We start from the raw sequence: 25233 nt of genomic DNA on the forward strand, positions 1-25233 counted from the left end.
GAAAATCAAAGTTATTCCACCAAATATTGAACGTTAGTATTGTTTTTGTTTAAAAATGAATATGAACTTATATTCTTTGCATTATTCGAGGTCTGACAACACTAGGTATTTTTTATTATTTTCACGACTTTTCTGCAAATAAATGCTCTTAAATGACAAAAAATGTATTTGGAATTTGGGAGAAATGTTGTCAGTAGTTTATAGAATAAAACAAAAATGTTAATTTTACCCAAACACATACCTATAAATAGTAAATCCAGAGAAACTGATACTTTTGCAGTGGTCTCTTCATTTTTCTCAGAGCTGTATATGATGTCCCCCCCACTTCTAAAAACCAAAGTTGTGCCCCTGCTTAATTCTGTACCTCTGGGAGAAGATGTCCCTGTATGGACTGCCGTGCTGCATGGCGAAGCCGTAGCCCCGATCTGGTGCATTGCTCCCCACAGTGTAGAAGGAGCAGTCCTCGTCGTTGATGGCCATATACTCCAGCACCGCCGAATCCCACACAAAGGCAAAACGCCCGTACTTCACCTGAGAGAAAAGTAAAAACACAGACATAAATCTACTGAGTGTATTCATGAGGGTCAAACTGCTGTGTTCTGATGGGCTACTCCCTTTCTTGTAATTCTATTTCTATGATTAGAAACAGATATAGAAACACAACACTATACAAACTATATGTTGACACTCGGGTAGAGAGATGGTAACATGATTGAACATGAACATTAACCGTGACTAATTGTGTCGTATGCACTGTGGAGTAGGGTGAAGTGTTGCCCCTAGACGCTGATCTTGGGTCAGTGTTTGCATTTTCCACAGTTGTCAAGGTTAGGATTTTTTTTCTTGTTTTAATTGTCCCTGACAAATCAATCAATACAATCTAAAAGAAGACATACATGATTAAGTTACTCTGTAATTGGAATATAATATGTTATTTTAATGTGAAGCTGTAGCGAGTGCATGTTATAGCTTAATATTCATCACACACTATGTCAGCCCTTTCATCTGTTTCAAGGGGTGGGAAGTCTAGGTTAAAATGGCCTTCGTCCCAAATGGCACCCTATTCCCTATACAGTGCACTACTTTTGACCAGGGCCCATTGGGACAGAACTGTATTTGGACTCTTGACGTATCATTAACTGTAATGAGATTTTCAGGCACCTGACACCAGTCTGTGTCTGGACGGGGTTCAATGTGATTGCCCATGTCTCAATATGAAATACTCTTATTTGGTGATTTGGCTCAAACAGTACACCCTGAGACGAGGAAATCAGACAGCTACCCTATGGGTACATCCCAAATGGTACCCTATACCTTTGATAGGGCACTACATTTGAGTGCACTGTATAGGGAATAGGGGGCCATTTGGTAAGCAGTATATTCCTTCTCCTGGATTCCCTTTATTTTTTATTTACAATTTTACCTTCATTTAACTTGGAAAGTCAGTTAAGAACAAATTCCTATTTTCAATTCAGGGACAAAACGACAGATTTTTACCTTTCGGTTACAAGTCCAACACTCTTAACCACTAGGCTACCTGTCACCCCATTATATCACAGGGTCTTACAGATTTGCTTCCAGGAAAATGATGTTGGGTCCATCAGTTCTATTGGCTTGGAAGTTAAGTTGACATCTGACCACAAGCATACACAGTGGCTGTTGAGGTTACTAGTCAATCAAAGCCAGCAAGGACTTTTATGGGATCAAAATGAACAATTTTGGGATTTATGTACTCAACAAAATTCAACAGAAACACAATGGCACAAAATCTTTCTGCATGTACTGACGTTTCCCTCTGGGAAAAATAAAGCAATTATATTATTTTCTTTTGTATTCTATTTTATGGTTGTCACATGCAAGACAGATGTGAGCTAGTAAGATGTGTCTCCTTGTGCAAATATGCTTTCATTGCATTTTTACCCCTTCAAATGTCTCTTATCTCCTCCCTGTCTCTCGTGCCCTCTTTTCTCAACACTCGATGAGTGTTTCTTTGTTTTTCAGAGAAGGCTATTATAATGGAATACACGGTTGATGATGATATTATCTGCAATAACCCAAAACCCATTTTAAACTAATGATATAATAATGGGTGATCTAAATGGGAAGATTCAGTCAAGAATGGGGTGGAATCCTTCGGAAACATTTATAGTGTATAATTTCCTCCACATATGAGAAATGTCCTTGAAAGTGTCTCGTGAAAGTTGATCTACTTCATCACATGACATCATTAAAAAAATGTAACGAAGCGATGTGCAAAACATTTCCTTTCATGAACACTTGAAGTCCTTTAAAATGTTTATATGGTCGTTCTTATCCCTTATAATGTCAAACATCTACTGCGCAAGGGCAGCGAAGAAATGTCGAGATTCCTATTGATTACCAAACCATTTTCAGAGGAGAGCACGGAAGTGTAAAAAACAAGCAGGTACCACAAAGTCCTCGCCTTTTATTGATGCGATTCCAAGAAAAACAACTATAAATAGACTAGTAGAAACATAGAAAAAAAGAGAGAGGGAACAGGAGGAGATGAAGGGTAGAAGTCAGGTAGTGGTTTAGTGGTGGCGCATGATGAGAGGAAAAGCAGTGAGATACGTCTTTCCGTATGGAGCGAGAGCAGCCTGCCTGGAGCCAATCAGAAGGGCCCTGATAATTAATAAAAGGCATTGTCGTCAAACACCGGGCACCCGGTGAATCCTAATCACATCATTGTCTTTTCTCGGAAATATGACTGCACTACTCACTAGATCCGTAATCGTGAAATTAAAGTCGTCCATCCATTCCCCTGGGGTACGTTGGGGTAGCCTAATGGCGTTTACGTGAAATATGTTTGTCATTGGTTGTACAGCGTTTTTATTTTCGCATCATCATTTAAAAGCAGGTGATGGCCTCGAAGCTGAGTTGTAATTACCGTGACGTGAGCGTACAGAGTGTTTTTAATGCTTAATTAACACGAATGCCCTTCCTTTCGCAATTTCAAACACATGATACTGTAGCTTACACCGATGTCACGGTCTACATTGTGGACCGAATACAAAGGGGAAAAGTCAATTACATTAAAAGTACAACAAACCAAATAAATCTCAAGTTTGGGGTTAATAAATGCTGTAGATCAAAATCATGACTAACACACTAGCAATTTAATTTGCAAATCGTCGAACTCCCCCCTTTACGACACATGTTTTAGCTGGCTAACTGGTTGTGATTACTGTACCCGTAAATGATTTCAAGCGCTCATTATTTCAAGCGCTAACGTTGTAGAGGATTTAGAGCTTCACACTCAGCTTAAATGAGGAGATCCTCATTTAATTACACATTTTTTAAAACATTTATAAGAACTACCATGGTGCCAAATATCAGACAGAAGACTTGGGAGAACAGGCTAGAGCTATGCGTGTCCCAAATGCCATAGGGCTCTGGTCAAAAGTAGTCCACTAGATAAGGAAGGGTGCTATTTCTGACTCAAACTTCTTTGTGGCTTGTTCAGATCATCTTCTCTACCAGACTTCAAAAGACTGAAACACCGAAGGGCATGTTTTCCAATCTTGCCTCATGATTAAAGTCCTCACACATACCTAAAGTGGTATTTTCTCTCAATCAGTTTAAAGTTCATTAGAAGGGGCTCATATTTAGGGTTTTAACTCTCTAAAATGGTGGTTAATGCTTGTGCTTTGTTCTTCATGTCTGAGCTATCTCAAATGATTCTGTGGCAGCACACAACTGGTAGAGAGTCACAAAGGGAGGAACTCACAGCGACTGCATGAGTGGAGTATTCAAACAAGTATGTTTACATTATGTACAAATCTGTCATAGGTGTGTGTAAAGTAGAGGGTTTCAAAGGTTAACAATGAGAGTTACTGGAATCAAGGGTTGATGAACCTGTGGCAGATTTAGGGGATTTAGGGTTAGAGTTATGGTTAAGGTTAGGGTTAGAATTAACATTAGGGTTAGCGTTAAGGTTAGAGTTAAGGTTAGGGTTAGGATTGGGATTAACGTTAGGGTTCGCGTTAAGGTTAGAGTTATGGTTAAGGTTAGGGTTAGGATTAACATTAGGGTTAGAGTTACGGTTAAGGTTACGTATTTACACAATGTGGGTGCAAAGCAACTGCTTTTTCTACGTTGTGTTTTCAGGTCAGGATACCTGAGGCGGACCAGGCCCGTATTCACCAACCGTCTCAGAGTAGAAAATGGATCGTAAATATTGACAATAGAGATGTTTTACTCCTACTCTCATGGGTCAAATAAAAGCTATGCATGAAACCTCTTTAGTCATAGGAGACACACCAAATCAACAGATATTTAGGAGACCTCATGTGCTGTCATAACCAGTTAAGAGTTATCAACAGGCATCTTGATACTAGAAAAATGCAGGGAGTCAGTGGTTGAAGTTGTTTAAATAATATTTTGATATGTCAATATAATCCATCTGTAAATAATCTAGATCTACATGCAACAGTATCTCTCGCACTTTGACAATGATTTCACAGGAGGCATATTTCAATATGATATTCCTAAATACTTATAACCACGAGGCTAATAAATAAACACATTTTTTTTATTTATTATTGAATGACCTACATCATGTTATTTCAAGTTATCCATTTGGAGTACAAAATCACATTAGTAAAGAAATGTCTAAGTTTGGCATCCTTAAAAGTTGAGCAACTGAAGGAATCTAGGTTTTATGTTAACTTTGATTGTGTTCGATGAAAATCAGAGACCTTTAATACGTTGTATGCAACATTATCGGCAAGTGACTCGATGCCTACTGTAATTCCTACTGTAATGCCTACTGTAATGCCTACTGTAATGCCTACTGTAATTCCTACTGTAATGCCTACTGTAATGCCTACTGTAATGCCTACTGTAATTCCTACTGTAATGCCTACTGTAATTCCTACTGTAATGCCTACTGTAATGTCTACTGTAATGCCTACTGTAATTCCTACTGTAATGCCTACTGTAATGCCTACTGTAATTCCTACTGTAATGCCTACTGTAATTCCTACTGTAATGCCTACTGTAATTCCTACTGTAATGCCTACTGTAATGTCTACTGTAATGCCTACTGTAATTCCTACTGTAATGCCTACTGTAATTCCTACTGTAATGCCTACTGTAATTCCTACTGTAATGCCTACTGTAATGCCTACTGTAATGCCTACTGTAATATCTACTGTAATGCCTACTGTAATGCCTACTGTAATATCTACTGTAATTCCTACTGTAATGCCTACTGTAATGCCTACTGTAATGCCTACTGTAATGCCTACTGTAATGCCTACTGTAATATCTACTGTAATGCCTACTGTAATGCCTACTGTAATATCTACTGTAATGCCTACTGTAATGCCTACTGTAATATCTACTGTAAAGCCTACTGTAATATCTACTGTAATGCCTACTGTAATGCCTACTGTAATGCCTACTGTAATGCCTACTGTAATGTCTACTGTAATGTCTACTGTAATGCCTACTGTAATGCCTACTGTAATTCCTACTGTAATGTCTACTGTAATTCCCACTGTAATGCCTACTGTATTACCTACTGTAATGCCTACTGTAATGTCTACTGTAATGCCTACTGTAATGTCTACTGTAATGCCTACTGTAATGTCTACTGTAATTCCTACTATAATGCCTACTGTAATGTCTACTGTAATTCCTACTGTAATGTCTACTGTAATGCCTACTGTCATTCCTACTGTAATGCCTACTGTAATGTCTACTGTAATGCCTACTGTAATGTCTACTGTAATTCCTACTGTAATGTCTACTGTAATGTCTACTGTAATGCCTACTGTAATGTCTACTGTAATGCCTACTGTAATGCCTACTGTATTACCTACTGTATTACCTACTGTAATGCCTACTGTAATGTCTACTGTAATGCCTACTGTAATTCCTACTGTAATTCCTACTGTAATGCCTACTGTAATGCCTACTGTAATTCCTACTGTAATGCCTACTGTCATTCCTACTGTAATGTCTACTGTAATGCCTACTGTAATGCCTACTGTCATTCCTACTATAATGCCTACTGTAATGTCTACTGTAATGCCTACTGTAATTCCTAGTGTAATGCCTACTGTAATGCCTACTGTAATTCCTACTGTGCCAAATAGATTTAGGGTTGTTCAACAGGAGTGACGAGTGTGTTGATATAATGGTAATTGTTGTCAAAATTCCATCAGAATTGGTAAAAAAAAATGTTATGCCAACATACAGTATTAGACAATAATTAAGAGTAGGCAAATTGATTATGTCATGTGGAAATTTCCACATTTGATGTACAGTCACATTCACTGAGGTTGTCTGAAGAGTGCTATAGAGTTCACAGTCTGGTCATGCCTCATCAGGATTGGTTATTCCCCAATTTACAACAATGTCAATAAGTGTCATCACTATCTTTCCTTTGCGGTACCTCAAATTGTCAGGAACACCAGCTGAGTTGATTTTATTCCTGTCTCAGAGTTTGTCTGGGCAGTACCTTCACATCATCCTAAATCCTACTCTGAACTGGGAGTTATTTTCGTCTTAAAACAGGTTTTAACCAGATTCCTAAGACCTTTTTTGATGCGTTATGGATACCATCCCAGGTCAGTAGAAGGTCAGACTACCTGAGGAAAACCAGGTCAGTCACAGACCTAAGCTACCTGAGGAAGAACAAGGCTACCTGAGACAGACCAAGGCTACCTAATGAAGACCAAGGCTACCTGAGGAAGAACAAGGCTACCTGAGACAGACAAAGGCTACCTGAGGAAGACCAGGTCAGTCACAGACCAAGGCTTCCTGAGGAAGACCAAGGCTACCTGTCACAGACCAAGGCTACCTAGTGAAGACCAAGGCTACCTTTCACAGACCAAGGCTACCTAATGAAGACATAGGCTACCTGTCACAGACCAAGGCTACCTGAGAGAGGCCAAGGCTTCCTGAGGATGACCAAGACTACCTGAGACAGACCAAGGCTACCTGAGAGAGACCAAGGCTTCCTGAGGAAGACCAAGGCTACCTGAGACAGACCAAGGCTACCTGAGACAGACCAAGGCTACTTGAGACAGACCAAGGCTCCCTGAGATAGACCAAGGCTACCTGAGACAGACCAAGGCAACATGAGACAGACCAAGGCAACATGAGACAGACCAAGGCTACCTGAGACAGACCAAGGCTACCTGAGACAGACCAAGGCTACCTGAGACAGACCAAGGCTTCCTGAGATAGACCAAGGCTACCTGAGATAGACAAAGGCTGCCTGAGACAGACCAAGGCTGCCTGAGACAGACCAAGGCTGCCTGAGACAGACCAAGGCTGCCTGAGACAGACCAAGGCTACCTGAGACAGACCAAGGCTACCTGAGACAGACCAAGGCTACCTGAGGGAGACCAGGTCAGTCACAGACCAAGGCTTCCTGAGGAAGACCAAGGCTACCTGTCACAGACCAAGGCTACCTAATGAAGACCAAGGCTACCTGTCACACACCAAGGCTACCTAATGAAGACCAAGGCTACCTGAGAGAGGCCAAGGCTTCCTGAGGATGACCAAGGCTACCTGAGACAGACCAAGGCTACTTGAGATAGACCAAGGCTACCTGAGACAGACCAAGGCTACCTGAGACAGACCAAGGCTACCTGAGAGAGACCAAGGCTACCTGAGACAGACCAAGGCTACCTGACACAGACCAAGGCTACCTGAGACAGACCAAGGCTACCTGGTCTCAGAGACCTTTAATACCTGTATTGTTGGTCTCAGATACCAACAAAACCTTTCTTTCTCAATTCAATTCAATTCCGGGGCTTTATTGGCATGGGAAACATATGTCTCTCTCTCTCTCTCCTCTCTCTCTGTCTCTCTCTCTCTCTCTCTTTCTCTCCCTCTCTCTCTCCCTCTCTCTCAAATTATTACAGAAATAGCTCAAACTATCTTAGATTACTGACGGAGCATCCCTCGGCACCTCCACCACCCTCTAGTGATAGTTAGGTCTCCTCTAGGACACATGGATTCACAGGGGATGGCTAGGGAGCAGTAGAGAGAGGAGAGGAGAGAGGGAAGAAGATGAAAAGGAATGTGTGAAAGTTCCCGTGTCCCGATGCACAATCAATTAACATCACTCCTCCCTCTGCTTCTCAGCCTCCTCTTATACTCTCTCTCTCACTCCCTCCCACTCCCCAACCTTCTGTTTGCACTGACAGAGCTTCCTCTCTAAAAGTCCCTCGCCGCCTTCCAGCTCCCTCTCCAGGCTCTCTCTGCATCTGTTCAGATGCCTCACGCTCCCCCACTCTCCATGCATTTGTTTGTTTTCAAGGAATCAGGAAGCATTTTGTGATAAAACCACAGTGAGTTTTTCTCTGATCATTGTGCACTATGGTTGGTCTTTGGGCTCAGTGCAGATAGCCTTTCCCAACAGCACCTCTATCACAGTGGTGGGCACGAGTTGGCACACAGGTGGCATACCCACAATCGCATGTGCGCTTGACAGTATTTATTTATTTATCTGTTATTTTACCAGGTAAGTTGACTGAGAACACATTCTCATTTGCAGCAACAACCTGGGGAATAGTTACAGGGGAGAGGAATGAGCCAATTGTAAACTGGGGATTATTAGGTGACCTTGATGGTTTGATGGCTATTGGGAATTTAGCCAGGACACCGGGGTTAACACCCCTACTCTTACGATAAGTGCCATGGGATATTTAATGACCGCATAGAGTCAGGACACCTGTTTAACATCCCACCCGAAAGACGGCACCCTACACAGGGCAGTGTCCCCAATCACTGCCCTCAGGCATTGGGATATTTTTTAGACCAGAGGAAAGAGTGCCTCCTACTGGCCCTCCAACACCACTTCCAGCAGCATCTGTTCTCCCATCCAGGGACTGACCAGGACCAACCCTGCTTAGCTTCAGAAGCAAGACAGCAGTGGTATGCTGGGTGGTATGCTTCTGGCAGTAACAGTGGTGACAGACCGGTACCATGTGTGACAATTTCTTCTCAGCCGTTTGTTTATCACCTTAATTAAAGCTAGAATCTGCAGTTGCTACATACATTTTGGACTTATAAATTAATGATACTATATATACCCATTGATTTTTGAAGAATATAACTTATGCCTCATGAGCTTAGTTCAACTGTCGTACCTCATCAGAACCCAAACTTGTTTTCCTCCAGTGTTTGTTAAAAACTTAAAAGTAAACAAACACGGTATAGCTTCAAAACTATAATGGATGTTCAGTCTTTGCATCCACTGCTCTGTCTATGAACAACAGCTGGTGCACGAAATCTAAGGAAGTCTCTAGATTTTGCTCACCTGAAGTAAAGTATATTGTGATAAATTGCAGACCACACTACTTGCCTAGAGAGTTTTCAGCTATACTTTCCGTGGCTGTTTATTTACCACCACAGACAGATGCTGGCACAAAGACAGCACTCAGTCAGCTGTATAAGGAAATAAGCAAACAGGAAACCATTCACCCAGAGGCGTCGCTCCTAGTGGCCGGAGACTTCAATGTAGGGAAACTTAAATCGGTTCTACCAAATCTCTATCAACATGTTAAATGTACAACCAGAGGGAAAAAAATTGTAGATCACCTGTACTCCACACACAGAGAAACGTACAAAGCTCTCCCTCGCCCTCCATTTGGTAAATCCGACCACAAGTCTATCCCCTGATTCCTGCTTACAAGCGAAAATGAAAGCAGGAAGCACCAGTGGTCAGATGAAGCAGATGCTAAACTACAGGACTGTTCTGCTGTCACAGACTGGAACATGTTCCGGAATTCTTCCGATGGCATTGAGGAGCACACCACATCAGTCACTGGCTTTATCAATAAGTGCTTCGAGGACGTCCCAACAGTGACTGTACGTACATACCCCAACCAGAAGCCATGGATTACAGGCAACATTCGCACTGAGCTAAAGGACAGAGCTGCCGCTTTCAAGGTGTGGTATTCTAACGACTCCAACACCATCATTCATTTGCAGATGACACAACAGTGGTAGGCCTGATCACCGACAACGACGAGACAGCCTATAGGGAGGAGGTCAGAGACCTGGGCAGGTCGTGCCAGAATAACAACCTATCCTTCAACGTAACCAAGACTAAGATGATGATTGTGGACTACAGCAAAAGGAAGACCAAGCACACCCCCATTCTAATCGATGGGGCTGTAGTGGAGCACGTTGAGAGCTTCAAGGTCCTCAACAACAAACTAGAATGGTCCAAACACACCAAGACAGTCGTGAAGAGGGCACGATAAAGCCTATTCCCCCTCAGGAAACTAAAAAGATTTGTCATGGGTCCTCAGATTCTCAAAATGTTCTACAGCTGCAACATCGAGAGTATCCTGTGGTAGGCAATTGCTCGGCCTCAGACCACAAGGCACTTCAGAGGGTAGTGCGTACGGCCCAGTACATCACTGGGGCAAAGCTGCCTGCCATCCAGGACATCTAAACCAGGCGGTGTCAGAGGAAGGCCCTAAACATTGTCAAAGACCCCAGCCACCCCAGTCATAGACTGTTCTCTCTACTGCCGCATGGCAAGCGGTACCGGAGTGCCAAGTCTAGGACAAAAAGGCTTCTCAACAGGTTTTACCCCCAAGCCATAAGACTCCTGAACAGGTAATCAAATGCCTACCCGGACTATTTGCATTGTGTGTCCCCCCCAACCCCTCTTTTATGCTGCTGCTACTCTCTGTTTATCTTATGCATAGTCACTTTAACTATATGTTCATGTACATACTACCTTAATTGGCCAGACCAACCAGTGCTCCCGCACATTGGCTAACCGACTGTTGATCATATATGCATAGTCACGTTAACTATACAAATCAAATCAAATTTTATTGTTCACATACACATGGTTAGCAGATGTTAAAGCGAGCGTAGCGAAATGCTTGTGCTTCTAGTTCCGACTATGCAGTAATATCTAACAAGTAATCTAGCAATTTCACAACTACTACCTTTTACACACAAGTGTAAAGGAATGAATAAGAATATGTACATATAAATATATTGCTGAGCGATGGCAGAACGGCATAGGTAAGATGCAGTAGATGGTATAGAGTACAGTATATACATATGAGATGAGTAATGTAGGGTATATAAACATTATTAAGTGGCATTGTTTAAAGTGGCTAGTGATACATGTATTACATAAAGATGGCAAGATGCAGTAGATGGTATAGAGTACAGTATAGAGTACAGTATATACATATGAGATGAGTAATGTAGGGTATGTAAACATTATATTAAGTTGCATTGTTTAAAGTGGTACATTTTTCCATACATTTTTCCATTATTAAAGTGGCTGGAGTTGAGTCAGTATGTGGGCAGCAGCCACTCAATGTTAATGATGGCTGTTTAACAGTCTGATGGCCTTGAGATAGAAGCTGTTTTTCAGTCTCTCGGTCCCAGCTTTGATGGACCTGTACTGACCTCACCTTCTGGATGATAGGGGGGTGGCTAGGGTGGTTGTTGTCCTTGATGATCTTTATGGCCTTCCTGTGACATCGGGTGGTGTAGGTGTCCTGGAGGGCAGGTAGTTTGCCCCCGGTGATGTGTTGTGCAGACCTCACTACCCTCTGAAGAGCCTTACGGTTGTGGGAGGAGCAGGCGGTGATACATACCAGGCGGTGATACAGCCCGACAGGATGCTCTCACTATTAAAACCTTCCCCAACCAGAAACAGTGGATTGATGGCAGCATTCGCGCAAAACTGAAAGCACGAACCACTGCTTTTAATCAGGGCAAGGTGACCGGAAACATGAACGAATACAAACAGTGTAGCTACAGTGCCTTGCGAAAGTATTCGGCCCCCTTGAACTTTGCGACCTTTTGCCACATTTCAGGCTTCAAACATAAAGATATAAAACTGTATTTTTTTGTGAAGAATCAACAACAAGTGGGACACAATCATGAAGTGGAACGACATTTATTGGATATTTCAAACTTTTTTAACAAATCAAAAACTGAAAAATTGGGCGCGCAAAATTATTCAGCCCCCTTAAGTTAATACTTTGTAACGCCACCTTTTGCTGCGATTACAGCTGTAAGTCGCTTGGGGTATGTCTATCAGTTTTGCACATCGAGAGACTGACATTTTTTCCCATTCCTCCTTGCAAAACAGCTTGAGCTCAGTGAGGTTGGATGGAGAGCATTTGTGAACAGCAGTTTTCAGTTCTTTCCACAGATTCTCGATTGGATTCAGGTCTGGACTTTGACTTGGCCATTCTAACACCTGGATATGTTTATTTTTGAACCATTCCATTGTAGATTTTGCTTTATGTTTTGGATCATTGTCTTGTTGGAAGACAAATCTCCGTCCCAGTCTCAGGTCTTTTGCAGACTCCATCAGGTTTTCTTCCAGAATGGTCCTGTATTTGGCTCCATCCATCTTCCCATCAATTTTAACCATCTTCCCTGTCCCTGCTGAAGAAAAGCAGGCCCAAACCATGATGCTGCCACCACCATGTTTGACAGTGGGGATAGTGTGTTCAGGGTGATGAGCTGTGTTGCTTTTACGCCAAACATAACGTTTTGCATTGTTGCCAAAAAGTTCAATTTTGGTTTCATCTGACCAGAGCACCTTCTTCCACATGTTTGGTGTGTCTCCCAGGTGGCTTGTGGCAAACTTTAAACAACACTTTTTATGGATATCTTTAAGAAATGGCTTTCTTCTTGCCACTCTTCCATAAAGGCCAGTGCCTTTGTGCAATATACGACTGATTGTTGTCCTATGGACAGAGTCTCCCACCTCAGCTGTAGATCTCTGCAGTTCATCCAGAGTGATCATGGGCCTCTTGGCTGCATCTCTGATCAGTCTTCTCCTTGTATGAGCTGAAAGTTTAGAGGGACGGCCAGGTCTTGGTAGATTTGCAGTGGTCTGATACTCCTTCCATTTCAATATTATCGCTTGCACAGTGCTCCTTGGGATGTTTAAAGCTTGGGAAATCTTTTTGTATCCAAATCCGGCTTTAAACTTCTTCACAACAGTATCTCGGACCTGCCTGGTGTGTTCCTTGTTCTTCATGATGCTCTCTGCGCTTTTAACGGACCTCTGAGACTATCACAGTGCAGGTGCATTTATACGGAGACTTGATTACACACAGGTGGATTGTATTTATCATCATTAGTCATTTAGGTCAACATTGGATCATTCATAGATCCTCACTGAACTTCCGGAGAGAGTTTGCTGCACTGAAAGTAAAGGGGCTGAATAATTTTGCACGCCCAATTTTTCAGTTTTTGATTTGTTAAAAAAGTTGAAATATGAAAGTTGAAATATCCAATAAATGTCGTTCCACTTCATGATTGTGTCTCACTTGTTGTTGATTCTTCACAAAAAAATACAGTTTTATATCTTTATGTTTGAAGCCTGAAATGTGGCAAAAGGTCGCAAAGTTCAAGGGGGCCGAATACTTTCGCAAGGCACTGTATGTTTGTTTCTGTTGGCGCGATGCGTGAAGAAACCAGGTGGCTGTACCAACTCTGATAACGTATCCCGAGTGAGCCATGTTTCCGTGAAATAGAGAATGTTACAATCTTGTCAAGAGACTGGACATTGGTGAGTAGTATACTCGGGAGCGGTGAGCGATGTGCCCTCTCCTTCCAGTTCTCTGCTGCCAATGACTGGAACGAACTACAAAAATCTCTGAAACTGGAAACACTTATCTCCCTCACTAGCTTTAAGCACCAACTGTCAGAGCAGCTCACAGATTACTGCACCTGTACATAGCCCACCTATAATTTAGCCCAAACAACTACCTCTTTCCCAACTGTATTTAATTTTTATTTATTTATTTATTTTGCTGCTTTGCACCCCATTATTTTTTATTTCTACTTTGCACATTCTTCCATTGCAAAACTACCATTCCAGTATTTTACTTGCTATATTGTACTTACTTTGCCATCATGGCCTTTTTTACCTTTACCTCCCTTCTCACCTCATTTGCTCACATTGTATATAGACTTGTTTATACTGCATTATTGACTGTATGTTTGTTTTTACTCCATGTGTAACTCTGTGTCGTTTTATCTGTCGAACTGCTTTGCTTTATCTTGGCCAGGTCGCAATTGTAAATGAGAACTTGTTCTCAACTTGCCTACCTGGTTAAATAAAGGTAAAATAAATAAATAAATAAAATCTACGGAGCCTGACCGAAGACCGCTCCGTCTGCCCCATCTGTGGTGCCATTGTTTTGGGTCGCCTGCTGGGATCCGATCCATTGTCCTGGGTGGTGGACCAAAGAGAGTATCCGCTTCGGGAAAGTCATATTCCTGGTCATAATGTTGGTAAGTTGACGTTACTCTTATATCCAATAGTTCCTCACGGCTGTATGTAATAAGACTTAAGATTTCCTGAGGTAACAGATGCATTCATTCAATACATTCATGTACATATCTGCACATATTACCTCAATTGGCCTGATTAACCAGTGCTCCCGCACATTGGCTAACTGGGCTATCTGCATTGTGTCCCGCCACCCACCACCTGCCAATCCCTCTTTACGCTACTGCTACTCTCTGTTCATCATATATGCATAGTCACTTTAACCATATCTACATGTACATACTACCTCAATCAGCCCGACTAACCGGTGTCTGTATGTAGCCTCGCTACTTTTATAGTCTCGCTACTGTATATAGCCTCACTACTGTATATAGTTTTGCTACTTTTATAGTCTCGCTACTGTATATAGCCTCGCTACTGTATATAGCCTCGCTACTTTTATAGTCTCGCTACTGTATATAGCCTCGCTACTGTATATAGCCTCGCTACTTTTATAGTCTCGCTACTGTATATAGTCTCGCTACTGTATATAGCCTCGCTACTGTATATAGCCTCGCTACTTTTATAGTCTCGCTACTGTATATAGTCTCGCTACTTTTATAGTCTCGCTACTGTATATAGTCTCACTACATTTATAGTCTCGCTACTGTATATAGTCTCGCTACTGTATATAGCCTCGCTACTGTATATAGTCTCGCTACTTTTATAGTCTCGCTACTGTATATAGTCTCACTACATTTATAGTCTCGCTACTGTATATAGTCTCGCTACTGTATATAGCCTCGCTACTGTATATAGCCTCGCTACTGTTATAGTCTCGCTACTGTATATAGTCTCGCTACTTTTATAGTCTCGCTACTGTATATAGCCTCGCTACTGTTATAGTCTCGCTACTGTATATAGTCTTGCTACTGTATATAGTCTCGCTACTGTATATAGCCTCGCTACTGTATATAGTCTTGCTACTTTTATAGTCTCACTACTGTATATAGTCTCGCTACTTTTATAGTCTCGCTACTGTATATAGTCTCGCTACTGTATATAGCCTCGCTACTGTATATAGTCTTGCTACTTTTATAGTCTCGCTACTGTATATAGTCTCGCTACTTTTATAGTCTCGCTACTGTATATAGTCTCGCTACTTTTACAGTCTCGCTACTGTATATAGTCTCGCTACTGTATATAGCCTCGCTACTGTATATAGCCTCTCTACTGTATATAGTCTTGTTACTTTTATAGTCTCGCTACTGTATATAGTCTCGCTACTGTATATAGCCTCGCTACTGTATATAGCCTCGCTACAGTATATAGTCTTGCTACTTTTATAGTCTCGCTACTGTATATAGTCTCGCTACTGTATATAGCCTCGCTACTGTATATAGCCTCGCTACAGTATATAGCCTCGCTACAGTATATAGTCTTGCTACTTTTATAGTCTCGCTACTGTATATAGCCTCGCTACAGTATATAGTCTTGCTACTTTTATAGTCTCGCTACTGTATATAGTCTCGCTACTGTATATAGCCTCGCTACTGTATATAGCCTCGCTACAGTATATAGTCTTGCTACTTTTATAGTCTCGCTACTGTATATAGTCTCGCTACTGTATATAGCCTCGCTACTGTATATAGCCTCGCTACAGTATATAGTCTTGCTACTTTTATAGTCTCGCTACTGTATATAGTCTCGCTACTTCTATAGTCTCGATATTGAATATAGTCTCGCTACTGTATATAGCCTCGCTACTGTATATAGTCTTGCTACTTTTATAGTCTCACTACTGTATATAGTCTCGCTACTTTTATAGTCTCGCTACTGTATATAGTCTCGCTACTGTATATAGCCTCGCTACTGTATATAGTCTTGCTACTTTTATAGTCTCGCTACTGTATATAGTCTCGCTACTGTTATAGTCTCGCTACTGTATATAGTCTCGCTACTTTTACAGTCTCGCTACTGTATATAGTCTCGCTACTGTATATAGCCTCGCTACTGTATATAGCCTCGCTACTGTATATAGCCTCGCTACAGTATATAGTCTTGCTACTTTTATAGCCTCGCTACTTTTATAGCCTCTCTACTGTATATAGTCTCGCTACTGTATATAGTCTCGCTACTGTATATAGCCTCTCTACTGTATATAGCCTCTCTACTGTATATAGCCTCTCTACTGTATATAGCCTCTCTACTGTATATAGCCTCGCTACTGTTTTTCACTGTCTCTTTACTATTGTTTTTATTTCTTTACTTACCTATTGTTCACCTAATACCTTTTTTGCACGATTGGTTAGAGCCTGGAAGTAAGCATTTCACTGTTGTATTTGGCGCACGTGACAAATAAACGTTGATTTGATTTGAATTTGAAAGTGATAAAACGATTTCAGGCTCATCCCTCATCTTTTTACCAAAACAGAGGTAGGGCAAAAAAAAAAATATTGTTTGAACTAAGGATTGTAGATTTAATTAGCCTTGAGCTGTCATTACTTCTCTTTGCTTCCTCAGGAAAAATAAAAAACAATTAATAGTCTATCACCAACTATATGCAAATCTGTGAAGCAATTCCCAAAGACGGATATCTGATAACAGAACCCAGAATAATTAGAAACAGATGTTGGAGAAACAGTCCAGGACAGATCACTGGGCTAGAACTAAAATGCCTTTGCTAATAGGTTCTGGCATAAAATTATATAAAACATTTCCATTAAAAAAATAAAAATAAATGTATCCATAATGAAATCCTGCTCAGTTGTTTCAACAGTATATACTGTCTTTTAAAATATGCAGTAACAATGAATGGATTCAGATGAAATACGCAGGAGACTATCTGCTACAGTATGGTGCATGCTGGGTAGAGATTCAGATGAAATACCCAGGAGTCTACCAGCTACAGTATGGTGTATGCTGGGTAGAGATTCAGAACCAGGAGACTACCAGCTACAGTGTGGTGCATGCTGGGTAGAGATTCAGATTAAATACGCAGGAGACTATCTGCTACAGTATGGTGCATGCTGGGTAGAGATTCAGATGAAATACCCAGGAGACTACCAGCTACAGTGTGGTGCATGCTGGGTAGAGATTCAGATGAAATACCCAGGAGATTACCAGCAGATGTTATTGCAGGTGCAGTGATATGCGTGTGTTTCTAGCTCCAACAGTATAAAACTACCTAGCAATACAACACAATATACACATAATCCAAAACATGTAAAGAAAGAAATGAAGAAATATCAGAACATGCAACGTCAGAGTCAACAATTTAAATACACTGTACATATGTATATAATGGTGTGTATAGACAGTATGGACAGTATGAATAGACCAAGGTGTACAGCAGTAGTTATATAGTTATATATATACCTCTATTTCGTGTCGTCTGAGATTCTCAAAGATCGGAAAGCAGCTGCGGTCATCTTGACCCAAACTGCTACAGACCTATATCTATCCTAACCTGCCTTTCTAAGGTCTTCGAAAGCCAAGTCAACAAACAGATTACCACCGCACCTTCTCCGCTATGCAATCTGGTTTCAGAGCTGGTCATGGGTGTACCTCAGCCACGCTCAAGGTCATAAACGATATCTTAACCACCATCGATAAGAAACAATACTGTGCAGCCTTATTCATTGACCTGGCCAAGTCTTTCGACTCTGTCAATCACCACATCCTCATCGGCAGACTCGATAGCCTTAGTTTCTCAAATGATTGCCTCGCCTGGTTCACCAACTCTCTGAACTCTCTGATAGAGTTCAGTGTGTCAAATCGGAGGGCCTGTTGTCCGGGCCTCTGGCAGTCTCTATGGGGGTGCCACAATGTTCAATTCTTGGGCCGACTCTCTCCTCTGTATACATCAATGATGTCGCTCTTGCTGCTGGTGAGTCTCTGATCCACCTCTACGCAGACGACACCATTCTGTATACTTCTGGCCCTTCTTTGGACACTGTGTTAAAAACCCTCCAGACAAGCTTCAATGCCATACAACTCTCCTTCCGTGAACTCCAATTGCTCTTAAATGCAAGTAAAACTAAATGCATGCTCTTCAACCGATCGTTGCCTGCACCTGCCCGCCCGTCAACATCACTACTCTAGACAGTTCTGACTTAGAATATGTGGACATGTGAACTACAAATACCTAGGTGTTTGGTTAGACTGTAAACTCTCTTTCCAGACTCGCATCAAACATCTCCAATCCAAAGTTAAATCTAGAATTGGTTTCCTATTTCGCAACAAAGCATCCTTCACTCATGCTGCCAAACATACCCTAGTAAAACTGACCATCCTGCCGATCCTCAATGTATCTGTTTATATTAGTTACTATGCTGTTACTAAGCAGCAATGTATTATGGCAGTGTTACATTACTACACCTAATAGGATATGCACATGCGCACTAGGGTGCCGCGAACTGTAGAGCACGAGGGGTTTTGACTAAATGAAAACTAACTGTACTCCCGTCTCCTACCTGGTCATTTCTCCACAGCACAAATATTACACTCGACTTCGGCGATGTCATTTACAAAATTTGCCTCCAATACCCTACTCAATAAATTGGATGCAGTCTATCACAGTGCCATCCGTTTTGTCACCAAAGCCCCAAACACTACCCACCACTGCGACCTGTACGCTCTCGTTGGCTGGCCCTCGCTTCCTACTCGTCACCAAACCCACTGGCCCATCCAAACCCATCCAGGTCATCTACAAGACCCTGCTAGGTAAAGTCCCCCCTTATCTCAGCTCACTGGTCACCATAGCAGCACCCACCTGTAGCACGTGCTCCAGCAGGTATACCTCTCTGTTCACCAGAAGAGATTGGAAACCCAAATTGGTGTACACGGACAAGTTCTGGCCTGGTTTAGATCTTATCTGTCGGAAAGATATCAGTTAGTCTCTGCGAATGGTTTGTCCTCTGACATATAAACTGTACATTTCGGTGTTCCTCAAGGTTCCGTTTTAGGACCACTATTGTTTTCACTCTATATTTTACCTATTGGGGATGTCATTTGAAAACATAATGTTAACTTTCACTGCTATGCGGATGACACACAGCTGTACATTTCAATGAAACATGGTGAAGCCCCAAAATTGCCCTCGCTAGAAGCCTGTGTTTCAGACATAAGGAAGTGGATGGCTGCAAACGTTATACTTTTAAACTCGGACAAAACAGAGATGCTTGTTCTAGGTCCCAAGAAACAAAGATATCTTCTGTTGAATCTGACAATTAATCTTAATGGTTGTACAGTCGTCTCAAATAAAACTGTGAAGGACCTCGGCGTTACTCTGGACCCTGATCTCTCTTTTGACGAACATATCAAGAGTGTTTCAAGGGCAGCTTTTCTCCATCTACGTAACATTGCAAAAATCAGTAACTTTCTGTCCAAAAATTATGCAGAAAAATGTATCCATGCTTTTGTTACTTCTAGGTTAGACTCCTGCAATGCTCTACTTTCCGGCTACCCGGATAAAGCACTAAATAAAATTCAGCTAGTGCTAAATACGGCTGCTAGAATCCTGACAAGAACCAAAAAATTGGATCATATTACTCCAGTGCTAGCCTCCCTACACTGGCTTCCTGTCAAGGCAAGGGCTGATTTCAAGGTTTTACTGCTAACCTACAAAGCATTACATGGGCTTGCTCCTATCTATCTCTTTGATTTGGTCCTGCCGTACATACCTACACGTACGCTACGGTCACAAGACCCAGACCTCCTAATTGTCCCTAGAATTTCTAAGCAAACATCTGGAGGCAGGGCTTTCTCCTATAGAGCTCCATTTTTATGGAATGGTCTGCCTACCCATGTGAGAGACGCAAACTCGGTCTCAAACTTTAAGTCTTTACTGAAGACTCATCTCTTCAGTGGGTCATATGATTGAGTGTAGTCTGGCCTAGGAGTGTGAAGGTAAACGGAAAGGCTCTGGAGCAACGAACCGCCCTTGCTGTCTCTGCCTGGCCGGTTCCCCTCTTTCCACTGGGATTCTCTGCCTCTAACCCTATTACAGGGGCTGAGTCACTGGCTTACTGGTGCTCTTTCATGCCGTCCCTAGGAGGGGGTTGAGTCGCTTGAGTGGGTTGATTCACTGATGTGATCTTCCTGTCTGGGTTGGCACCCCCCTTGGGTTGTGCTGTGGCGGAGATCTTTGTGGGCTATACTCTGCCTTGTCTCAGGATGGTGGTTGAAGATATCCCTCTAGTGGTGTGGGGGCTGTGCTTTGGCAAAGTGGGTGGGGTTATATATCCTTCCTGTTTGGCCCTGTCCGGGGGTATCATCGGATGGGGCCACAGTGTCTCCTGACCCCTCCTGTCTCAGCCTCCAGTATTTATGCTGCAGTAGTTTATGTGTCGGGGGCTAGGGTCAGTTTGTTATATCTGGAGTACTTCTCCTGTCTTATCCGGTGTCCTGTGTGAATTTAAGTATGCTCTCTCTAATTCTCTCTTTCTCTCTTTCTTTCTCTGTCTCGGAGGACCTGAGCCATAGGACCATGCCTCAGGACTACCTGGCATGATGACTCCTTGCTGTCCCCAGTCCACCTGGCCGTGCTGCTGCTCCAGTTCCAACTGTTCTGCCTGCGGCTATGGAATCCTGACCTGTTCACCGGACGTGCTACCTGTCCCAGACCTATTATCTGACCATGCTGGTCATCTATGAACATTTGAACATCTGGCCACGTTCTGTTATAATCTCCACCCGGCACAGCCAGAAGAGGACTGGCCACCCCTCATAGCCTGGTTCCTCTCTAGGTTTCTTCCTAGGTTTTGGCCTTTCTAGGGAGTTCTTCCGAGCCAAGGTGCGGCATTGCTTGCTGTTTGGGGTTTTAGGCTGGGTTTCTCTACAGCACTTTGAGATATCAGCTGATCTACGAAGGGCTATATAAATAAATTTGATTTGACCCCCAAAACCAATTCTTCCTGTGGCCGCCTCTCCAAAAATCTCTGAAACTAGAAACACTTATCTCCCTCACTAGCTTTAAGCACCAGCTGTCAGAGCAGCTCACAGATTACTGCACATGTACATAGCCTATCTATAATTTAGCCCAAACAACTACCTCTTTCCCTACTGTATTTATTTATTTATTTTGCTCCTTTGCACCCCATTATTTTTATTTCTACTTTGCACATTCTTCCACTGCAAATCTACCATTCCAGTGTTTGACTTGCTATATTGTATTTACTTCGTCACCATGGCCTTTTTTTGCCTTTACCTCCCTTATCTCACCTCATGTGCTCACATTGTATATAGACTCATTTTTCTACTGTATTATTGACTGTATGTTTGTTTTACTCCATGTGTAACTCTGTGTTGTTGTTCGTGTCGAACTGCTTTGCTTTATCTTGGCCAGGTCGCAATTGTAAATGAGAACTTGTTCTCAACTTGCCTATCTGGTTAAATAAAGGTGAAATAAATAAATATAGGATGAGCCATGACTACAATACAGTATATACATCTAAAGTGGGTAAAACAGTACGTAAACATTATTAGAGTGACAAGTGTTCAATGACTCTATGTACGTAAGGCAACAGTCTCTAAGGTGCAGAGTAGAGTACCGGGTGGTAGCCGGCTAGTAACAGTGACTAAGGTTCAGGGCAGGGTACTGAGTGGTAGCCGGCTAGTAACAGTGACTAAGGTTCAGGGCAGGGTACTGAGTGGAAGCCGGCTAGTAACAGTGACTAAGGTTCAGGGCAGGGTACTGAGTGGAAGCCGGCTAGTAACAGTGACTAAGGTTCAGGGCAGGGTACTGAGTGGAAGCCGGCTAGTAACAGTGACTAAGGTTCAGGGCAGGGTACTGAGTGGAAGCCGGCTAGTAACAGTGACTAAGGTTCAGGGCAGGGTACTGAGTGGAAGCCGGCTAGTAACAGTGACTAAGGTTCAGGGCAGGGTACTGAGTGGAAGCCGGCTAGTAACAGTGACTAAGGTTCAGGGCAGGGTACTGAGTGGTAGCCGGCTAGTAACAGTGACTAAGGTTCAGGGCAGGGTACTGAGTGGAAGCCGGCTAGTAACAGTGACTAAGGTTCAGGGCAGGGTACTGAGTGGAAGCCGGCGAGTGACGATGATGCATTGGGCTGACCGCACCACCCTCTGGAGAGCCCTGCAGTTGCGGACAGTGCAGTTGCCGTACCAGGCGGTGATACAGCCTGACAGGATGCTCTCAATGGTGCGTCTGTAAAAGTTTGTGAGGGCCTTATGTATGGTGCATGCTGGGGAGAGTGGAGTAAACACAATTATGGATTGGTGAAAATGCCTTTTTGTCAGCGGTCCCTTCAAAGTAATTTAACAGAAGAAGCCTGGGCCAGAGATGAACCTCACAAGGCTAATGCAACATGGCAGCATAAGCCTCACACTTCCTTGCAGCAGGGTTGCCACCTCCTGCATTTCAGAGGGAAACACTTTTGTCAGGGGAAAATATTGCGTTACATTTGAATTCTTCCAGACTTAACGATTTATTCAGAGGTTGGACCGCCGGCCATCTTTGTGGTAATAATTAGAAGTAAAAATGTCAATTCAATTTAAATGTCAATGTTGAACCAGCTAAATTGCAGATTAGATAGATAGATAGATAGATCGATAGGGATAGGTCCATTCTATGAATTCTATGTCTATGATTGAAATGACACCCACCCTGTATTCAAGAGCATGTTGTGTCTCAACCGATTGTGGGTGCAACACAACACTCTTACATGTTGTAATGTAGGGTCTAAACTACGGACAGTGAATATGTGAATATGAAGATCTGAGTTTACGCGTTTTTAGATAATTTACATTAAGGGTAAAAAAATGTATTGACTGTCTCTTTAATACCCAACAAAGAACAGGAGCACATAATCTGACATAATCTGACATAATCTGACATAATCTGACATAATCTGAGCCAAACGGCAGAGGAACTATGAGTTTTACTGAAGAGGATTTGGCTATTGATTTGAAAAAGGAAGTAGAGTTTAACCACTGCATGAACCCATTATGTTTTCCTTTTTTATTTTTTATTACTTAAACAACTGAGAAGTTGCAAGAGTGAAATAATTAAAATATTGTCCGCTTTGAACACACAGTATTTGGCACGAGCCGGTTGAAATCGCATCGCTGCTAGTTCCTCAAAGGGGGTTCCTGAAATGCCATGTGTCATTGTCTCGCCACATTTAATAGCAAAATATTAGACTGCCGCTGAACAAAACAAAACAATGTCAAGAGAGGAATACAGAGCCCGTTACATGACCTACAGCATGGTCAAGCAAGTTAATGTTTCCCACATTTTCGGACCACTAAACAACTATTGATTTAGAACCACAGGGAGTTACCACAAGTTGCAAAGAAAACAGGAGCTGCCTCCACTATTCCAGCACCATTTTAACATCGTCTAATCACCTCTGCTTAGTCTAATACAGTGACAACTAAAAGATAACAAAAACGATTTAGTCCAATCAACGTAAGCTATATATGATGTTGATGTCCATGTTGATGTTTCTATTTGTGCGTGTGTGTGTGTGCGTTCGTGCTAGTAGAAAAACATGTTGATACACCGTTACTTGTAGAGAAATGTCAATGACATCCTCCTAAATGGTCTATCACTCTGTCATACAGTACAAGCATTTATTTTTTGTTGTCCTAGGCTACTTGGTTAAAATGCTTTTGATCACTAGCCTAACCTCCATTCATGAGCAACCTTAGCTAGTTAACATTAGCCTTCTACATCTAGCTACATATTGAACTTCCATCCTCTCAGGGCAGAGGCACAATGTATGAATTTATGGTTGGATCAGAATCACTGTTATAATCATTGGCCAGTATGGAGAATAGAGTAAAAAAGTCAAAATCCCTATCTCCATCCATGACTAATTTAGGAAAGGGACCATTTTAGCTAGCTAGCCAACGGAGGTCAACAACACAACGAGATGAACAATTCAAGTTGTTTCAGTCAACAACGTTTGGGTCTTGATGTGATGTGATTAAATCCAAGCTGGCTTCCCTTGAACCTTACTTTTGGTGCGCCAGGACCATTCCCAGTTGAGCTCACTCAGTTTAACTCAACGCTGATTGATTATTATTTTATACTTTTTTATCAAGGAAGGCCAAATGCTCGATGGCTTCCCTTGCATTAAATTCCACGTGCGGCAACAATGTCATAGTCTTCTTGATCTCACAGCATCAGATAGATGGCCTACACATACAGAGACAGAGACCGAGGGGCACTGTTTTGCTCGGATGCTTTCTCCTGTGAGATACATTCAGCCTTTAGGGAATTGAAGGAAAATTATGAAACAGAGAGAGAAGAAAGATAAATAATTGGATGCTTTTTACATTTATTTTATTGTTAAATGTTTTGGGGAAGAATGGCTTCCCTTGGTATCCATGACTACATGCCACTGCTCCATCTCCATCCTCTCACCCTCCTGCAGAGCTCACCAGTACAGCTCTCCACGGCTGAGTCATTACCTTTTAAATAGGCTCACACCAGTGGATCCTGCAGACCCGCATCACACTTGTCATTTGCAATTATAGGCTCTTGGAACTGTAGGGCTGTTCTCTCTGTTTTCAGCACAGACAGTTTGAGGACAAACACGATTAATGATGGATGATTGAGACATTCTGCAGTGGACAAATGGGCAGAGCTACTTTGGACACAGTAGCCTGAGGTTCTCTCTCTCTCTCTCTCTCTCTCTCTCTCTCTCTCTCTCTCTCTCCCTCTCTCTCTCTCTCTCTCTCTCTCTCCCTCCCTCTCTATCTCTCCCCCTCTCCCTCTCTATCTCTCCCCCTCTCCCTCTCTATCTCTCCCCCTCTCCCTCTCTCTCTCTCCCTCCCCCTCTCTCTCTCTTTCTCTCCCTCCCTCTCTATCCCCCCCCCCCCCTCTCTCTCTCTCTCTCTCTCTCTTTTTTTCTTTCTTTCTTATCTGGTGTGGTGACAAGTTTTGCCCGCTGCATAGGTTTGACTTCCTTCCTGACAGGAGGGATCGTGACCCCGACAACATGGGC

The 25233-nt window shown here is 42.4% G+C and overlaps 1 protein-coding gene across 2 annotated transcripts in view; it reads right to left on the reverse strand.

Moving 5' to 3' along the window:
* LOC109871657 (glutamate receptor ionotropic, delta-2) overlaps positions 1-25233 on the reverse strand; it is a 623084-nt gene that overhangs the window by 29556 nt on the left and 568295 nt on the right. For both annotated transcript variants that reach the window (XR_004207889.1, XM_031817225.1), the window contains exon 14: positions 365-531. Coding sequence is in view for 1 of the 2 variants with exons in the window: in XM_031817225.1 (XP_031673085.1) it covers positions 365-531 (167 nt within the window). In the remaining variant the exon portion in view is untranslated. The remainder of the gene's footprint in view (positions 1-364; positions 532-25233) is intronic.

The sequence above is a fragment of the Oncorhynchus kisutch genome, linkage group LG3 (assembly GCF_002021735.2).
Source record: "Oncorhynchus kisutch isolate 150728-3 linkage group LG3, Okis_V2, whole genome shotgun sequence".
NCBI lineage: Eukaryota > Metazoa > Chordata > Actinopteri > Salmoniformes > Salmonidae > Oncorhynchus > Oncorhynchus kisutch.